General features: G+C 39.2%; 1 protein-coding gene across 6 annotated transcripts in view; it reads left to right on the forward strand.

Moving 5' to 3' along the window:
* Positions 1-15,221, forward strand: part of ank1.S (ankyrin 1 S homeolog) — a 146,591-nt gene that overhangs the window by 78,495 nt on the left and 52,875 nt on the right. For 5 of the 6 annotated variants that reach the window (XM_041587435.1, XM_041587432.1, XM_041587430.1 and 2 more), the window contains 9 exons: positions 271-369; positions 4,272-4,370; positions 6,510-6,707; positions 7,917-8,015; positions 10,546-10,644; positions 12,253-12,351; positions 12,565-12,657; positions 13,876-13,948; positions 14,150-14,173. In XM_041587435.1, coding sequence (XP_041443369.1) covers positions 271-369; positions 4,272-4,370; positions 6,510-6,707; positions 7,917-8,015; positions 10,546-10,644; positions 12,253-12,351; positions 12,565-12,657; positions 13,876-13,948; positions 14,150-14,173 — 883 coding nt within the window. The remainder of the gene's footprint in view (positions 1-270; positions 370-4,271; positions 4,371-6,509; positions 6,708-7,916; positions 8,016-10,545; positions 10,645-12,252; positions 12,352-12,564; positions 12,658-13,875; positions 13,949-14,149; positions 14,174-15,221) is intronic. The other variant, XM_041587431.1, reaches the window with a different exon arrangement.

Raw genomic sequence — 15,221 nt, forward strand, 5'->3', positions numbered from 1 at the left:
TTAAAACAATTTCACTTTTTGATTTTACTGTTCCTTTAAGTGCACTTTTAAGTGCAGAGTGCAGCCAGAACCTGGACTCAAATGCATTTTTAAATGAAGCTAAGGGGTTTGTTTTTGCTTTCCTCTGTGCTTTTTCTTTATTTTCAGATGACCCCCATGAGCCTTTATTTTATTATGTTGCCATGGCAGAAAATATGGCACAAACAGTAACTTGGAAGCTTCCTTCTTACTTCCTTCCTTCTTACTCACACTCTCCTTCTCTGTTCTCAGAAAGGATTCACTCCTCTCCATGTTGCTGCCAAATATGGAAAGATACAAATAGCCGAAATTCTGCTGGAGAGAGAGGCTCATCCCAACAGTGCCGGCAAGGTGACTTTCTGCCCTGTGTGCCTGTGTCATTTCCCTCACTGTATGTTCATTATGATAACACAGTCCTTCTAGATTTATTATCTCATTTCCCTCACTGGATATTCATAATTATAACACAGTCCTGCTAGATTTCCTATCTCATTTCCCTCACTGTATGTTCATTATGATAACACAGTCCTGCTAGATTTCTTATCTCATTTCCCTCACTGGATATTCATAATTATAAAACAGTCCTGCTAGATTTCCTATCTCATTTCCCTCACTGGATATTCATGATGATAACACAGTCCTGCTAGATTTCCTATGTCAGAGCATTTACCCTAACAGCACTGATTGTTTCCACCTCAATTCATTCAGCCTCCGTGCCACTGCCCATTTCTGTGTCAAAGCATTAAAGCCAATGTAACCCTCAAGGCAAATAAATGCAAAAATAAATCTAGGCACTTTTCCAATTTATATAATTTTTTTTCAAGAGTTTTCAAGACATTAGAAGTTTTTAACTTCTATTATAATGAATTTGAAACAACAGCTCCATCTGCTGGTCATTTCCCCCAACTGCTGCAGTCTGCTAAAAATGACAAAATGTCTAGTGAAGTTGCGCCGCCGCTAAGTGAGGAAAATGGTCAGAGCGACATCACAAAATGGTTCTTATTTAATTATTAGCCAGTCCCTATAATGACTACCAGGCAGAGCTACACTACATGCCAGTAACATCTTCAGCAGCGCATCACTACGCGCCAGTACGTGTCTATTGCTGCGCAATTCCATCTCCGGGAGTGAATGATCCTGATCGCACTTTTCTGGCTGTGCGATTATTATTAATTTCATGACGGAGGCTGTGGGCCGGTGTAAATTTGTTATAGAGTGGCTGATTCTTAGCCTCTTTCAATTGGTTTTTATTATTTATTTTTTAGAGTTTTTTTAAATTATTGGCCTTCTTCTTCTGACTCTTTCCAGCTTTCAAATGGGGGCCACTGACCCCATCTAAAAAAGATGTAAGGCTACAAATATATTGTTATTTCTACTTTTTATTACTTATCTTTCTATTCAGGGCCTCTCCTTTCAAAGTGGAACTGTCACCCAGACACAAAAATCTGTATAATAAAAGTCCTTTTCAAATTAAACATGAAATCCAATTTCTATTTTTTATTAAAGCATTCATAGTTGTTGTAAGATCATCTAAACATCTTAGCTGTCAATCAAATATTGTCTGCCCCTCCTCTATGCCCTGGGCATAGAGGCAGGGCAGACAATTACTTTCACTTTCCTTTCAGCACTTCCTAGAAATTGTGTCCACAAATTGTGTCCACAAATGGCTCCTGCCTGCTCGCTGTAATTATGAGTTCCCAGACTGGAGGAAACAAGATTTAAATAATTTACATAGTGTTATTAAAGTTCATTTTGCTTGACTGATGTGAAAAAATAGGATTATGAATAATGTTCTTGGGTGACGGGTCCCCTTGAATACTCCAGTCTCTTATTCAAATCAGTGCATAGTTGCTAGGGTAATCTGGACCCTAGCAACCAGATTGCTGAATTTGCAAACTGGAGAGCTGCTGAATAAAAAGCTAAATAACTCAAAAACCGCAAATAATAAAAAATGAAAACCAAAGGCATATAATTTCAGAATATACCTGTCTTAAAAGAGTTATTTAGAGATGGACAACCCCTTAAAAGGTGCCAGTAAATATAATAGTAATTATGAGGGGAAAACCAGGCATCTTATTGACTAATTGTTTCACTGCTAGATTTCCCTGTCAAGGCATTAACACCTGTAAAGTTTCTATTGCTGTTTATCAAAACATTCACTCCTGTTCCATTGCTAGCTTTTCCCCTTTCAGAACCCAGAAGCCTGCGCAACTGCTTGTTTCCTGAGTCATAACATTGACGGCTATGCTGCTGCTTGTTTCCCGTGTCGGAATATTGAAGCCTGTGCTATTGCTTGTTTCCTGTGTGTGTCAGAACATTGACGTCTATTCAGCCGCTTGTTACCTGTAGTTGAACAGTGATCCCGTGCAACTGCTTGTTTCCTGTTAGAGCATTAAAGCGTGTGCTAATTCTTGTTACCTGTGTTGGAAATTTGAAGCCTGTGCTGCTGCTGTTCCCTTTGCTACTGCTTTTCCCATCTATTGGAACTGGAAGCTCTTGCTACTACCGTTTTCTGCGATATGTGCATGCAACTGTCAGCTGCTAGTGTAAGAAAATGCACCGTGTGTCACTGCATGTGTTCTGTGCCACCACTTCCATGTAACATATTAACACAGCATGCACAGCCCTTGTATCTTCAACTACTGCACGATTGTCTTGTGTCACTTTGTGTCTAGCTTCATAATACTGTCATTGTATGGTTATTTTGTCTATAGGGAAATAGTTCAGTGTTGAACTGTGACACCGAGGGGCCCACCAAAAAACCTTAGACCAGGATCCCACTCTTCCTCTCCTCACTCAACCTCTATTTTTCTAGTCTCTTTTTTTACATAATATAATCTATTATTCCATCTATTTAGCCTCTTTGTTCTCATAGAAATAGGTAATAACCATGAAATAGGCCAAATGTGTAGCAACAGGAGGGTCCACTGACACCTGGCCCACCTGGTATTCCTGGTCCACAGGGATACCAGTGTTCCTGGTAGCGAGTCCCACACTGTATAAGATATATATATCAGCATAAAGAACACGGAGCACTCGTGGGATTTATGTGCAAAACTTTAATGGTGTAAGTCGACGTTTCGGTCATCACAAACCAACTGAAATTATGGAAATGATGTCTCCAATAGACTCCATAATCAAATAATCCAAATTTTTACAAATCATTTCCTTTTTCTCTATAATAATAAAACAGTACCTTGTACATATGATCCATATAATTAATCCTTATTTGAAGCAAAACCGGCCTATTGGATTTATTTAATGTTTACATGATTTTCTAGTAGACTTAAGATATGAAGATCCAAATTACAGAAAGATCTGTTATGTGAAAAAAACCCAGGTCCCAAGCATTCTGGATAACAGGTCCCATACCTGTATGTGTATATATATATATAGATATATATATATATATATATATATATATATATATATATAGTAGACTTAGACTCGGTGCACACAGACAAACAAAAGGCAATGCCTGTGCTGGTTAAAGACATCAATAATAATAATCAAAAGGAAAACCGCACCAACAGGTCTTTGTATGAAATAAACAAAAAAGTTTTATTGATCAACGTTTCGGCTCAACAGCTAGAGCCGTCTTGCTCCTGAAGACGGCTCTAGCTGTTGAGCCGAAACATTGATCAATAAAACTTTTTTGTTTATTTCATACAAAGACCTGTTGGTGTGGTTTTCCTTTTGAATATATATATATATATATATATATATATATATATATATATATATATATATATATATATATATATTTATATATATATATATATATATAGTTGATATATGTACTTGCATTTGTGGCAAGAAGGTTCAGCCTTATGGCCAGTTAAGATGAGAATTAAGAGAAAGGCCACTTGCTTTTCTACTGTACATACAGCTGAAAGATAGTGAGGTAAATGGGGTAAGATTTGCAGGGAATATGTATTTGCTGCCCTAGATATTCTTGAAATGATGACTGAATAACTGATGCATCCATATTTTTCTATATATATATACTGACTGGCTGCCCAAAGTTTGGCCCTTCACGTGGCGCTTAAATTCAAAACAGTTGCCAACCACTGCATCATGGTGACATATTGGGGATGAAGGCTTTTTTCTTCAGTTTCAAGCTTAGTTAGTGAAACATGAATGTATCAGTTCATCAAAAGATGCAGCCAAAATCACAGTGTAAGCTATTTAGTAACTACACGACACATTGCCTAGAGAAAAGCTGTATAATGTGCATTTGCTCTCTCCAACAGACTGGACTGACCCCTCTTCATGTTGCCGTGTATCATAATCACCTGAACATTGTGAGGCTTCTCCTGAATAAGGGGGCATCTCCACACTGCACAGCGCGGGTGAGTGCACACACACTAGCACAAGGGGCAAGCTGTTTGCTGATAATGGGATATTTTTAATTTTCGGTATTTAGAAATCCTCACACTAATGAACTTATTTTTGTATTGATTATAGACTGACTAGTTCCTCATGAGAGCAATTTGATTTGTATGACTTAAGGGGTTAAGTTGCACTACCATGTCCAGCATTCAGACTGGCAAAAGCTGCCATAAAACATTCAAAAAAGCTACATCATTCCTTTTCCTTTAAGTCTTCACATAAAGAAAACAATACTAAAAATACAAATCGTATGATGATGAAATAAACATACTGTAAAGGCTGAATCAGACTTGTAGAAACATCTAGCTAAAGGTAGGGTTGCCACCTTTGATTTCCCAAAAACTGAACAAGGATGATGGTATTGGGGGTGAAGCAATGACATATGGTGATGGGGTTATGATATTTTGGGATGTGTTTGTGCCTCATGTGGGCAGGGTTTTGATATCAGTAGTTATTGGCCAGATTATTGTTCACAAGGCTGAAACCTGAACAGGCAGTTGGGACCTGAACACCCCTAAGAAAAACCGAACTGTTCCGGTCAAAATCAAACAGGTGGCTGTCCATATCTTGTTATACCTTGCCTAGAGGTGGAGAAGTCCATGCATTCAGGCATCACAAGTCTATAAGAGGGAGTTGAAGCCATTTTTTTGCTACATCTTTTGAACTACTTACTTTACTCTTATAATACACAGGAGCAAGGAATATAATGTGACCGATATGACAGTTTCGCACAAGAGGACAAAATAATTTTTTTAACCCAAATATAGCAATCAGATCAATAAATAAGTTGCTCATCAGCTCAAAACCTCAAGACGTGATTACATTTGTACTTGCAATGAGTCACTGCCTCCATTATTGCTTTCACTGGTAATTTGCCATCTCATATCTGCTCTAGTAGCTCACAGGGGTTGGCATCATGTCACTTGCAATCAGGGCTGGAACTAGGGGTAGGCAGAAGAGGCACGTGGCTAGTTCGTTTTACACAACCCCCTACTCCCCAAGGTAGCACTAGCAAGATTGCTTATTCATGCGTGCATACATACTCCCAGGAGCTTGCTTTTTTGCGCAGTGGAGGGGGAGGACCTAGGGCACCTGCTGGCTTGGCCCAGCCCTTCTTGCATTGTGCTGTAAAGAGAGACATTCATGTACTGACCCTATATGTATAAATACATAATTACTGTTAGTGTATCTCCTCCGTTTCCTTATTTCTACAGCCAGTGAATCCAGTTTTGTAAGCCTTTGTTCATAATTTTAAGTCCTTTGCCTCCCTAAAAACATAGTTTTACTTTTGGGGCTCTTTCTTTAAGTTTAGGCCTATTGCCAAATTGTTAATAAACTAAGAAATAATCAGAAATCTGTGTCACACTAATATTGGCCAAACCACTGCTGCAGGTGTGGATCGGCGCTCAAGCCCATTTCTTGAAATCATAACCAGTTCCTCAGCTCGCTAAAGTTTTGAAAATGGATTAAGGAGTCTCCAATTCACTCACTGGGACTTGTTGCTGGCCCAGGTGCTACAGCCCTGAGCCTGTAGCAAGTGGAGAATTCCAATGTCTTATTCCAATAGGTGCATATTCACTAGACCACCAGTATCATATAAAACTTTTATTCATTATTATTGGAACTTGGCTAAAAACATGCCTGACGTGTTTTGTGCCTGAGCAGTCACATCCTCTTATTCTTTTCTACAATTCAGCATTAGCCCTGCTAAGCTTTTTTCCTTTAAAGACAGAAGTACCCATGTAATAGTTTTATGGCTTATGGCTAAGTACAAGGCACGAATCACGTCATGCATGTTTTTGACCGAATTCCAATAAAATGAGAACTTTTATTTCTGTGATGGGTGGTCTGGTGAATGTGCATGCATTGGAATAAGACTGTGGTGCACTACTGGTTATCATATCCCATTCCCATACCATATTTATAATAAAATACATTAAAAAATAAGTTAACTAGTGCCTGTGAAAACATTAGATTGTGTTCCTCATACACGGTGGAAGCTGTTAGGATTAAACATTAACATTTATAAAATATGTTGCATGGGTTATAATGTTGGGAGAACATAATATAGCCCATAATGTAGCATTTTTTAATTACAGAATGGCTATACACCTCTGCATATGGCAGTTAAGCAACGCTCAGTGGACACGGCCCGGGCTCTCCTTCAGTTTGGTGCAACATGCAATGCTCAGTCCTTGCAGGGGATCACACCTCTGCATCTTGCCGCTCAGGAGGGCCATGGGGATATGGTGACTCTGCTACTCAGCAAGCAGGCAAATGTGCATCTAGGAAATAAGGTAAGGGACATCAAATACTGGCAGAAACACCACAAACTGCTTTAGATCCTGGTTAAAAAAGACATCAATGACAGCATTGGGCTATATACTATTATCGTCTAATAATGCTGCTTTCATACTTGTGGTGCACTCTACTTATCCTTGGCTACCAAAACATAACAATACTTACCAATGGTAGAGAGGTACGGTTGCCTCTGTTTTGCTTCAGAATTAAGTTCATTGTTAAAAATACCACAAGCATTTACAACTTTTCATAATGGTTTTAGAAGTGGTTTCAAACAACAAATAAAACAGCACTTGTGAAATGAGCCAGAGCAATGCACCAGGGGCATAACTACAGAAGAAGCAGACCCTGCAGTTTCAGGGGGGCCCAAGAGTTATAGGGACCCATGGGGCCATAATTTACTGTATATACAATTTAAATAACTATTTGCATAACAGGTGAACCACTACACATTTTGGGGGTAGTGAATGAGTGAATCTGTGAAATTCCACGAAACGCATCGAAGTCAATGGTTGTTTTTACACGCGTCATTTTTACGTGCAACATTTTTATACTGACGCAACAATTTTTCTCACTCCAAATGCATTAAAGTCAATGGCCGTTTTTTCTTATGGCGAGTTTTTTGTCCTAATGCATTACAGTCAGAGGCCGTTTTTTCTTATGGCGACTTTTTTGTTCTAATGCATTAAAGTCAATGGGTGTTTTTTCCTATGGCCACTTTTTTGTCCTAAAAGTCAATGGGCGTTTATACTTATGGCGACTTTTTTTTGTCCTAATGCATTAAAGTCAATGGGCGTTTTTTCTTATGTTGACTTTTTTGTCCTAATGCATTAAAGTCAATGGGCGTTTTTTCTTATGGCGACTTTTTTTGTCCTAATGCATTAGTCAACGAGTGTTTTTTCTTATGGGGACTTTCTCCAAATGCATCAAAGTCACTGGGTGTTTTTTCGCTTGAATTTTTTCGCATCAAATTTTCACCGCAGTTTGGCAAAAAAAACCCACATGGTGAAATTCGTAATTTTGTCGCATATCCATGGCTGGCGAATAAATTCACTCATCACTATTTTTGGCACAGTAAAGATTATAGATTATATGGGTTTTATAAATTCACTCATCACTATTTTGGGCACAGTAAAGATTATAGATTATATAATCTATATAAACTAATTTGTGCCATCATTGATTTTTTTCTCTCTCTCTCTCAGAGCTCTCTCACTCCTCTCCATTTGGCTTCGCAAGAGGGTCACTTAAACATAGCCGAGGTCCTGGTATCACATGATGCATCTGTGGGCGCAGAGACAAGGGTAATGCAATTATGAAATAAAAACAATGTGAAAGGCTATGCTGTGGACCCAAGCCTAAATGCATTTATTATATCAGACAATGCCTGTGCCTTCCAGCTTTGTTAACATTTCTGCATTGGAAAAATGCTCAGTTGGGCACTATTATTGTGCAATGAGTGAGGTTGAATGAACCACAATCTTTTTGGGACAGATCGAGTTCTATTCCAGTAGCCAATCCCTTGAGTCTTCAATTCTCATGTCACCAACGATATCAACGTTTTGGGAGGGGTACACCCTCGCTTCATCAGGATACTGAATCACCTTAATACCCATAATCACCTTAATACCCATAACAATCACCTTAATACCCATAAATCACCTTAATACCCATAAACCCCGCCTCCTTTACCCATAATCCTTACTCATCAAATAAAGCCTTAATCATTGTGTCAGTTTTTAAAAGTCCAATTGTAGCAAAAGAAAGTCCAGTAGTAGCAATAGAAAGTCAAATTAAAGCAATAGAAAGTCCCATCCAACCTTAATTGGAATGTCCAATCCAAATCATGTCCATACATAAGTTTTTAGAAAGATTTTTCAACAATACTTCACCTTGAAAAAATGAGTTATACGTTTTTCAGGGAACCAGAAAAAAATGGTGTAAAATCCAGGAAAATGGAAAATCAGGAAAATGGAAAATGTATTATGGATAATATATAGGTGGGACCACAAAATAGAAATTTAAAATTAGAGAAAACTTAAAATCAGGGGATGTAAAAGTGACGTTGCACTGTATATACTCACTGCCAGTGGGGTTTTAATTTTACCTCTGCTCATTATGTATTCCCCTGGCATTTATGGATTATGGGTAAAGAAGGCGGGGTTTATGGGTACAAAGGTGATTGTGCACTTGATTCTCTATCCTGATGAAGGCGGGTGTCTACCCCCCGAAACGTTGATAGGGTGTACCCCCCCAGAAACGTTGATACTTTTGGTGATATAATAAGTAAGCCCCCAACTGCAAAAAAATTGTGTGTGCGGATCGGTGAAAAAAAGTTGCTGTTGCTAAGGAACCTAGCCAGGTCAACTGAGGGCCAGCACCACTAGTGCAGTACGTACTGGAATCGTTCATGCCTCAACTGACACTTGCTTATCCTATCCTATCCCTCCTTATATATCTGCACTGAGATAAACTTCTGCTAAGACCACCTTCATGTTATGTGCAGCAGTTCTATGCCCACAAACAAACCCAAGACGTTTACAGCAGGAGTTCCGCATTGAAACATCCTTAATATTATCAGTATTATTACAAAATAGATATTATTGCATACATTCCTGGGTTTGGTTTGGGATTAGGCTGAATCCGATCTTTTTTCAGTAGGATTTGGATTCGCCTGACACCCAGAGTCAAAAGCAAATTCAAACCATTTAATGACACGAATTTAGGCCACATGATTAATGGGCTACAAATTGTTCTGCATTCAAATTATAAGGGTTTGCATTCGTCCAAATCCTTTCATGAAAGATTCAGGTTTCCGCCGAATCCCAAAAACAGAGACTTGGTGCCTCCCAATGGACATTCTTTTAATAATTGTTTAGATTATATTACATTACATTGATGTATATGTGTTTGCAGGGTTTTTCGTTTGAATGCATATTTTATTTTTGTCAAACTCCAGTGAACTATTGTCCATCCCCATCCTCCAATGCTAAAAAAACAAATAGGGTGGTTGGGTGTTCTGCATATACAGTCCCAATAGCAAGTGAATCACTGTCTACCCATTTTAGCTGGCGCTAAAAAATATTTAAGAGGGTCAGAATGACAACACATAAAGTCCCATGGATAAACAGAGCACACTGTAATTAATTCTCAATAGCAGCAATGCTCCAGGACTTCAAACTTGTCTGCGACACTCACATGCTCAGTGGGCTCTGAGCAGCTGTTGAGAAGCTAAGCTTAAGAGTCGTCTCAAATTATCAAGCAGAAAATGAGATTTGTCTTTAATATAAGATGATGCTACAGGGCTGATTATTAAATTCTGATGCTAATTGCACTGGTTTCTGTGCTGCCATGTAGTAATTATATGTATAAATTACTAATCAGCCTTATATTGTGACGTTTCTATTCTATGTGTACTGTATATTGTGAGTGGGTCCCTAAGATCAGTATGTGACAGCTGCACAGAGCATGTGCAGTGAATCAGCAGAAAAGAAGATGGGGAGCTACTGGGGCATCTTTGGAGACAACAATTTTTTACTGCTAAAGGGCTGTGGTTGCCTTGGGCTGGTACAAAAGCTTAAAACATAATGTACAACATTTCTAGCCTACTTCTTTAGTTAAGCTTTAGTTCTCATTTAAAAGCAAACATTTGCTTTGCTATGAGTTACTACACTTGGGCAAACATAATGCCTTTTACTACATAGAGGGATTAGAGTGTTGAATTAGTGTCAGTCTACCAACAGAACCATGCTCCTGTGTTGTGATATATTCTAAGAACCCTATAATAGTGTTAAATACTGAATTTAGCACTGACCTATTCATCTCTGCCAACAGATGGGATTTACTCCACTTCATGTTGCTTGCCATTATGGGAACATCAAGTTGGTGAAGTTCCTTCTTCAGCACCAGGCTAATGTCAATGCTACCACAAAGGTGAGAGGCAATTCTGCCGTGTTACTTGTTTGCTTTGTGGCAATAACACTTACTTTAATTGTGGTACATTTATGATATAGAGAGTGATATTCTGAGACAATTTGCAATTGGTCTTCATTTTTTATTATTTGTGTATTTTTTTAGTTATTTAGCTTTTTATTCAGCAGCTCTCCAGTTTGCAGTTTCAGCAGTCTGGCTGCTAGGGTCCAAATTACCCTAGCAACCATGCATTATTTCAAATAAGATACTGGAATATAATTAGGAGAAAGCCTGAATAGAAAGATGAGTAATACAACATAGCAATAATATGTTTGTAGCATTTGTTTTTAGAATGGGTCAGTGACCCTTATTTGAAAGCTGGAAAGAGTCAGAAAAAGGCAAATAACTTAAAAACAGTGGTGTAACTATAGAAGAAGCAGACCCCGCAGTCGCAGGGGGACCAGGGTACAGGGGCCCAGACTGTGGGGTCTGCTTTCTCTATAGCTTATAACAGGGCCGCTCCGGCCATGAGGCAAGGTGAGAATCAATGGAGCGGCCAGTTACCAGGGGCGGCAAAGAGCCGCCTCTGGTAACTTTAAAAGCCCAATTTCCTTTGCAGGGAGTTGGTGGGGCGGAGGCAGGACATGGGCGGGTGGAGGCAGGAAGTAGAAGCAAGTTTGGGGATCGGAGTATGCCAGGCCCTTTTGAAGATTTTATTGCAGGGGGCCCGGCGCCCCCTGCTTAAAAACTACAAAGAATAACTAATGAAGACCAATTGAAAACTTGCTTAGAATTAGCCATTCTATAACATACTACAAGTTAACTGAAAGGTGAACCACCCCTTTAATCCTTACAGGCTAAGAGGAATGTAAGGTTGTCGTTATTGAATATTGAGCTAATTATTACTTATTATTAGCCATCCCTTCAAGGCGGGGTCAGCAACCTTTACTATCAGAAGAGCCATTTTGCCTCCTCTTCCACTAAAGAAAAATAGTCTGGAGCCACAAAACATAACACAGCTTATAAACTTTTAAAAGTTTTAACCTTTTCTTAATTTTAACTGTTACAACAATAGAAAAACAAAGTGCAGTGTGTATGTGTAGGCCTACTTTGAAATAAATTAAACACTGAATAGCCATATTAAATGCTATTAAATACTGTTTGATGTGACTTCTGTTTCTGAAGCTCCATGCTGAATTTCCCTCTCTTGTCTTGAGTGTGTGACCATGGTTAGGATCATGATGAATCATCTTGCTGCGGCTCGGTCTTGCCTGTCACTCCTGGGACATCTATACAGCCCTCGCACCTGCTGGGGGCTTCCTGACTGTGCGACCACGGTAAGCTAAACGTTAGCTTACCGTGGTCATACACTGAAGAAGCCGCCAGCAAGTGCGAGGGCTGTATAGAAGACGTGACAGGTAAAGCCGCAAGACCGAGCCGCAGCAAGCAGGATGAAGAGCCGCATGAGGCTCCGGAGCCACGGGTTGCCTACCCCTGCTTCAAGCGATCATGTGCTTGCATTTGAATAGTTCATTATCACTGAACATCCTCTTTCAATCTCAGTGAGGGTTAATTTTTTTGATATCTTTCTTCTGGCTCAGATTTTATTTGCTTTTTATTCCTCTGCAGTTAGGCTTCACCCCTCTCCACCAGGCTGCCCAGCAGGGACATACAGACATTGTCACCCTTCTGCTGAAAAACGGAGCCTGTCCAAACCAAGCCAGCATGGTAAGCACTTGCCTATGAGCTGCCCTGTCATTGAGTCTTGTCAGCCTGTCCTAAGATATGTTTTTCTTGTCTGTAAATGATTGTTACTTTATCACTTGTCCCTGTTTTGTTTGTCATTTGTCTTGCCTCTTGCTACCTTGCATTATCATCCATCACTTTGGTCATTCTCCCTATTACCCCACTCCCTGCGTCCTGTGCACTCCACCTCAACAGAATGGGATAACACCCTTGGCCATAGCAAAACGGCTCGGATACATCTCAGTGACAGACGTCCTGAGTCTGGTGACAGACGGACCACATATTCAGGTGAGTAAAGGGCGGGAAACTGTTTAATATTGAGAGCAGATGCATATAAAGGTAAAATGAAAATATTACGTACAGCACATTAGTGGTTTGATTCCAGGGGTTGCCATTTTAAATGAAAAGAACAGTAACACCAAAAAATTAAAGTGTTTTAAAGGAATGACAATATAATGTACTGTTTCCCTGCACTGGTAAAACCGGTGTGTTTGCTTCAGAAACACTACAATAGCTTATATAAACAAACTACTGTGCAGCAATGAGGGCAGCCATTCAAGCACAGACTACACAGTTGATTATCGATAAGTACTACTATAGTTTGTATAAACAAGCTGCTGTGTAGCCAAGGGGGCAGCCATTCAAGCACAGGATACACAGTAGATAAGTTCTGAAGAATCCCATTGTATACTACAGAGCTTATCTGTTATCTGCTGTGTATCCTGTGCCTTTCTCCTCTTTCAGATTTGAATGGCTGCCCCCATGGCTACATAGCAACTTGTTTATATAAACTATATCCAAAGAAGTAGTTCAGACGGCACTCCGGATAAATATAAAGAGGTTTATTGTATCATAGGTAACAATATTGCCTTACACGTTTCGGGAAAGCATCTGCCGTCTGAACTACTTTTTTGGATCTATCTCAGTCGGAACGCTGATGACTGAGCACACGGAGCTCACAGAGCTGATTGGAGAGATTGATGCGGTGGGTGAGTCTTGAGCGGTCACTATTTCATTGACTATACTACAGTTGTATTTCTGAATCTAACACACAATTTTTACCCGCACAGGGTAACAGTATATTATACATTCCTTACACTTTACTTTTTGAGTGTTACTGTTCCTTTAACTTTGAAATAAATTATAAGTAATAAAACATACGCTATGACCTGGAAATGTATTAATCTGTTCAACACATACCAAGAATGTAAGAGGACCAGAGGTAGAGGTGGTCAGACTGATTTAAACAGTGTAGAGGAACAACTATATATTCAAGTAAAATGAAGAGTGGGTTGAGTTTTTTTGAAAGGGGAGTGCTTTTAGGAGACTCGGAATCAAGGATCTGTTAATCAGAACTCTCATCATCTGGAGCTAGGAGATCCCTGTTCTTGACTGAAAACAAGAAAATGTCAGAATAGAAAGAATGGAAGGCCAAGTGGCTAAGTTATCTTATTGGCTTTAGAGCCAGGAGCAAGAGGTCCATAAGTGACTTTGTCTCCTCCACAGCTAGCCAACGAAAGGCACAGAATGAGCTTCCCTGAAACGATGGATGAGCCGATGGATGTGTCAGAAGATGAAGGTAAGAGATCCCTTTCCTCCTATGTCCCATTCCCCAATTTATTGACCCTTCCTTTTCCTCGGGTCACCCCTTTTCCCTAAATGGTCAGTTTGTCTCTGTGTGTCTCCCTCTCCTCCCTATTGGTATTTATCCTCCAGCCTTAGTTAATTATACCTCTAAAGTTTGTCCCTAGTTAAATCTCTGGTTTTTCTTACTTTCTAGGAACCCCCCACCTGCCTCCGCATGGTAGGAAACTGTGACAATATCTTCCCAACCCAAAAACTTCATAACAGTTCCTCACGTGTGCAATCTCATCATTATCAATCATTAACATTATCCCATCCAGTTTCAGTAATGCCTTAATGACCACTTACCCAGAACTCCATGCACATTTCATTAACATTCTACCAACAACATTTGATGGCCATGTTGCTGAGTGTTTTACCTTTTGTACCAAATCAGCTTTAATAGGCCAGTACATTACATCATGTTGCCTTTGCTTGTTTGTGCCATGGCATTGTATTAGTATACGCCTCTTTTCAATACACATCTGATCTATAGCTTAAAAGTATCGACTCTGCACACTGGGCATTCATTGACATGAGTTCTTGTGTAATAATTCAATTCTGGCATTTGTATATTAGTGTGCTACCATTTAATAATACTGCAAATTATAGATGTATATACATACTAAACCACTGCAGACTTCACATGAGCTTCACCTCATTTACATGCAGGTATGGGATCTGGTAACCGGAAATTAGGGGAAGGCCATCTTCCATAGACTTGTACCTGAATCAAACTAAGATATAATTAATCCTTATTGGATGCAAACCAGCCCATTGAGTTTATTACATGTTTTCATGATTTTCTAGTAGACTTAAAGTATGAAGATCCAATTTACTGAAAGATCCATTATCAAGAAAACCCCAAGCATTCTGTATAACAGGTCCCATACCTGTAGAATTTCACAAAAACAACCGATATTCTTTATGAACACTTACATGACTATGTCCCACATCAATATATTCCTATATTATTACTTTTATTAATGCAGTGACATTTAACAAATCGCACAAAACAAAACTGAAGTGCAAAGAGCAAATCTGGCCATGCTTATTACCCAGAATACAGCATTTCTTTTTCCCATAAAATATTAATATGTGCTCTCCAAAATGTGAAATTTGTGGTTGTGTTCATAAATGACCCTAAAAATAAACTCAACTCTTTCAGTTACATTTTCGCTAAATTAGGTGTTTTCAGTAGATGTTTAACAATGTTACTTTGTCTGAGC

This window comes from Xenopus laevis, chromosome 3S (genome assembly GCF_017654675.1).
Source record: "Xenopus laevis strain J_2021 chromosome 3S, Xenopus_laevis_v10.1, whole genome shotgun sequence".
In the NCBI taxonomy this organism is placed as follows: domain Eukaryota; kingdom Metazoa; phylum Chordata; class Amphibia; order Anura; family Pipidae; genus Xenopus; species Xenopus laevis.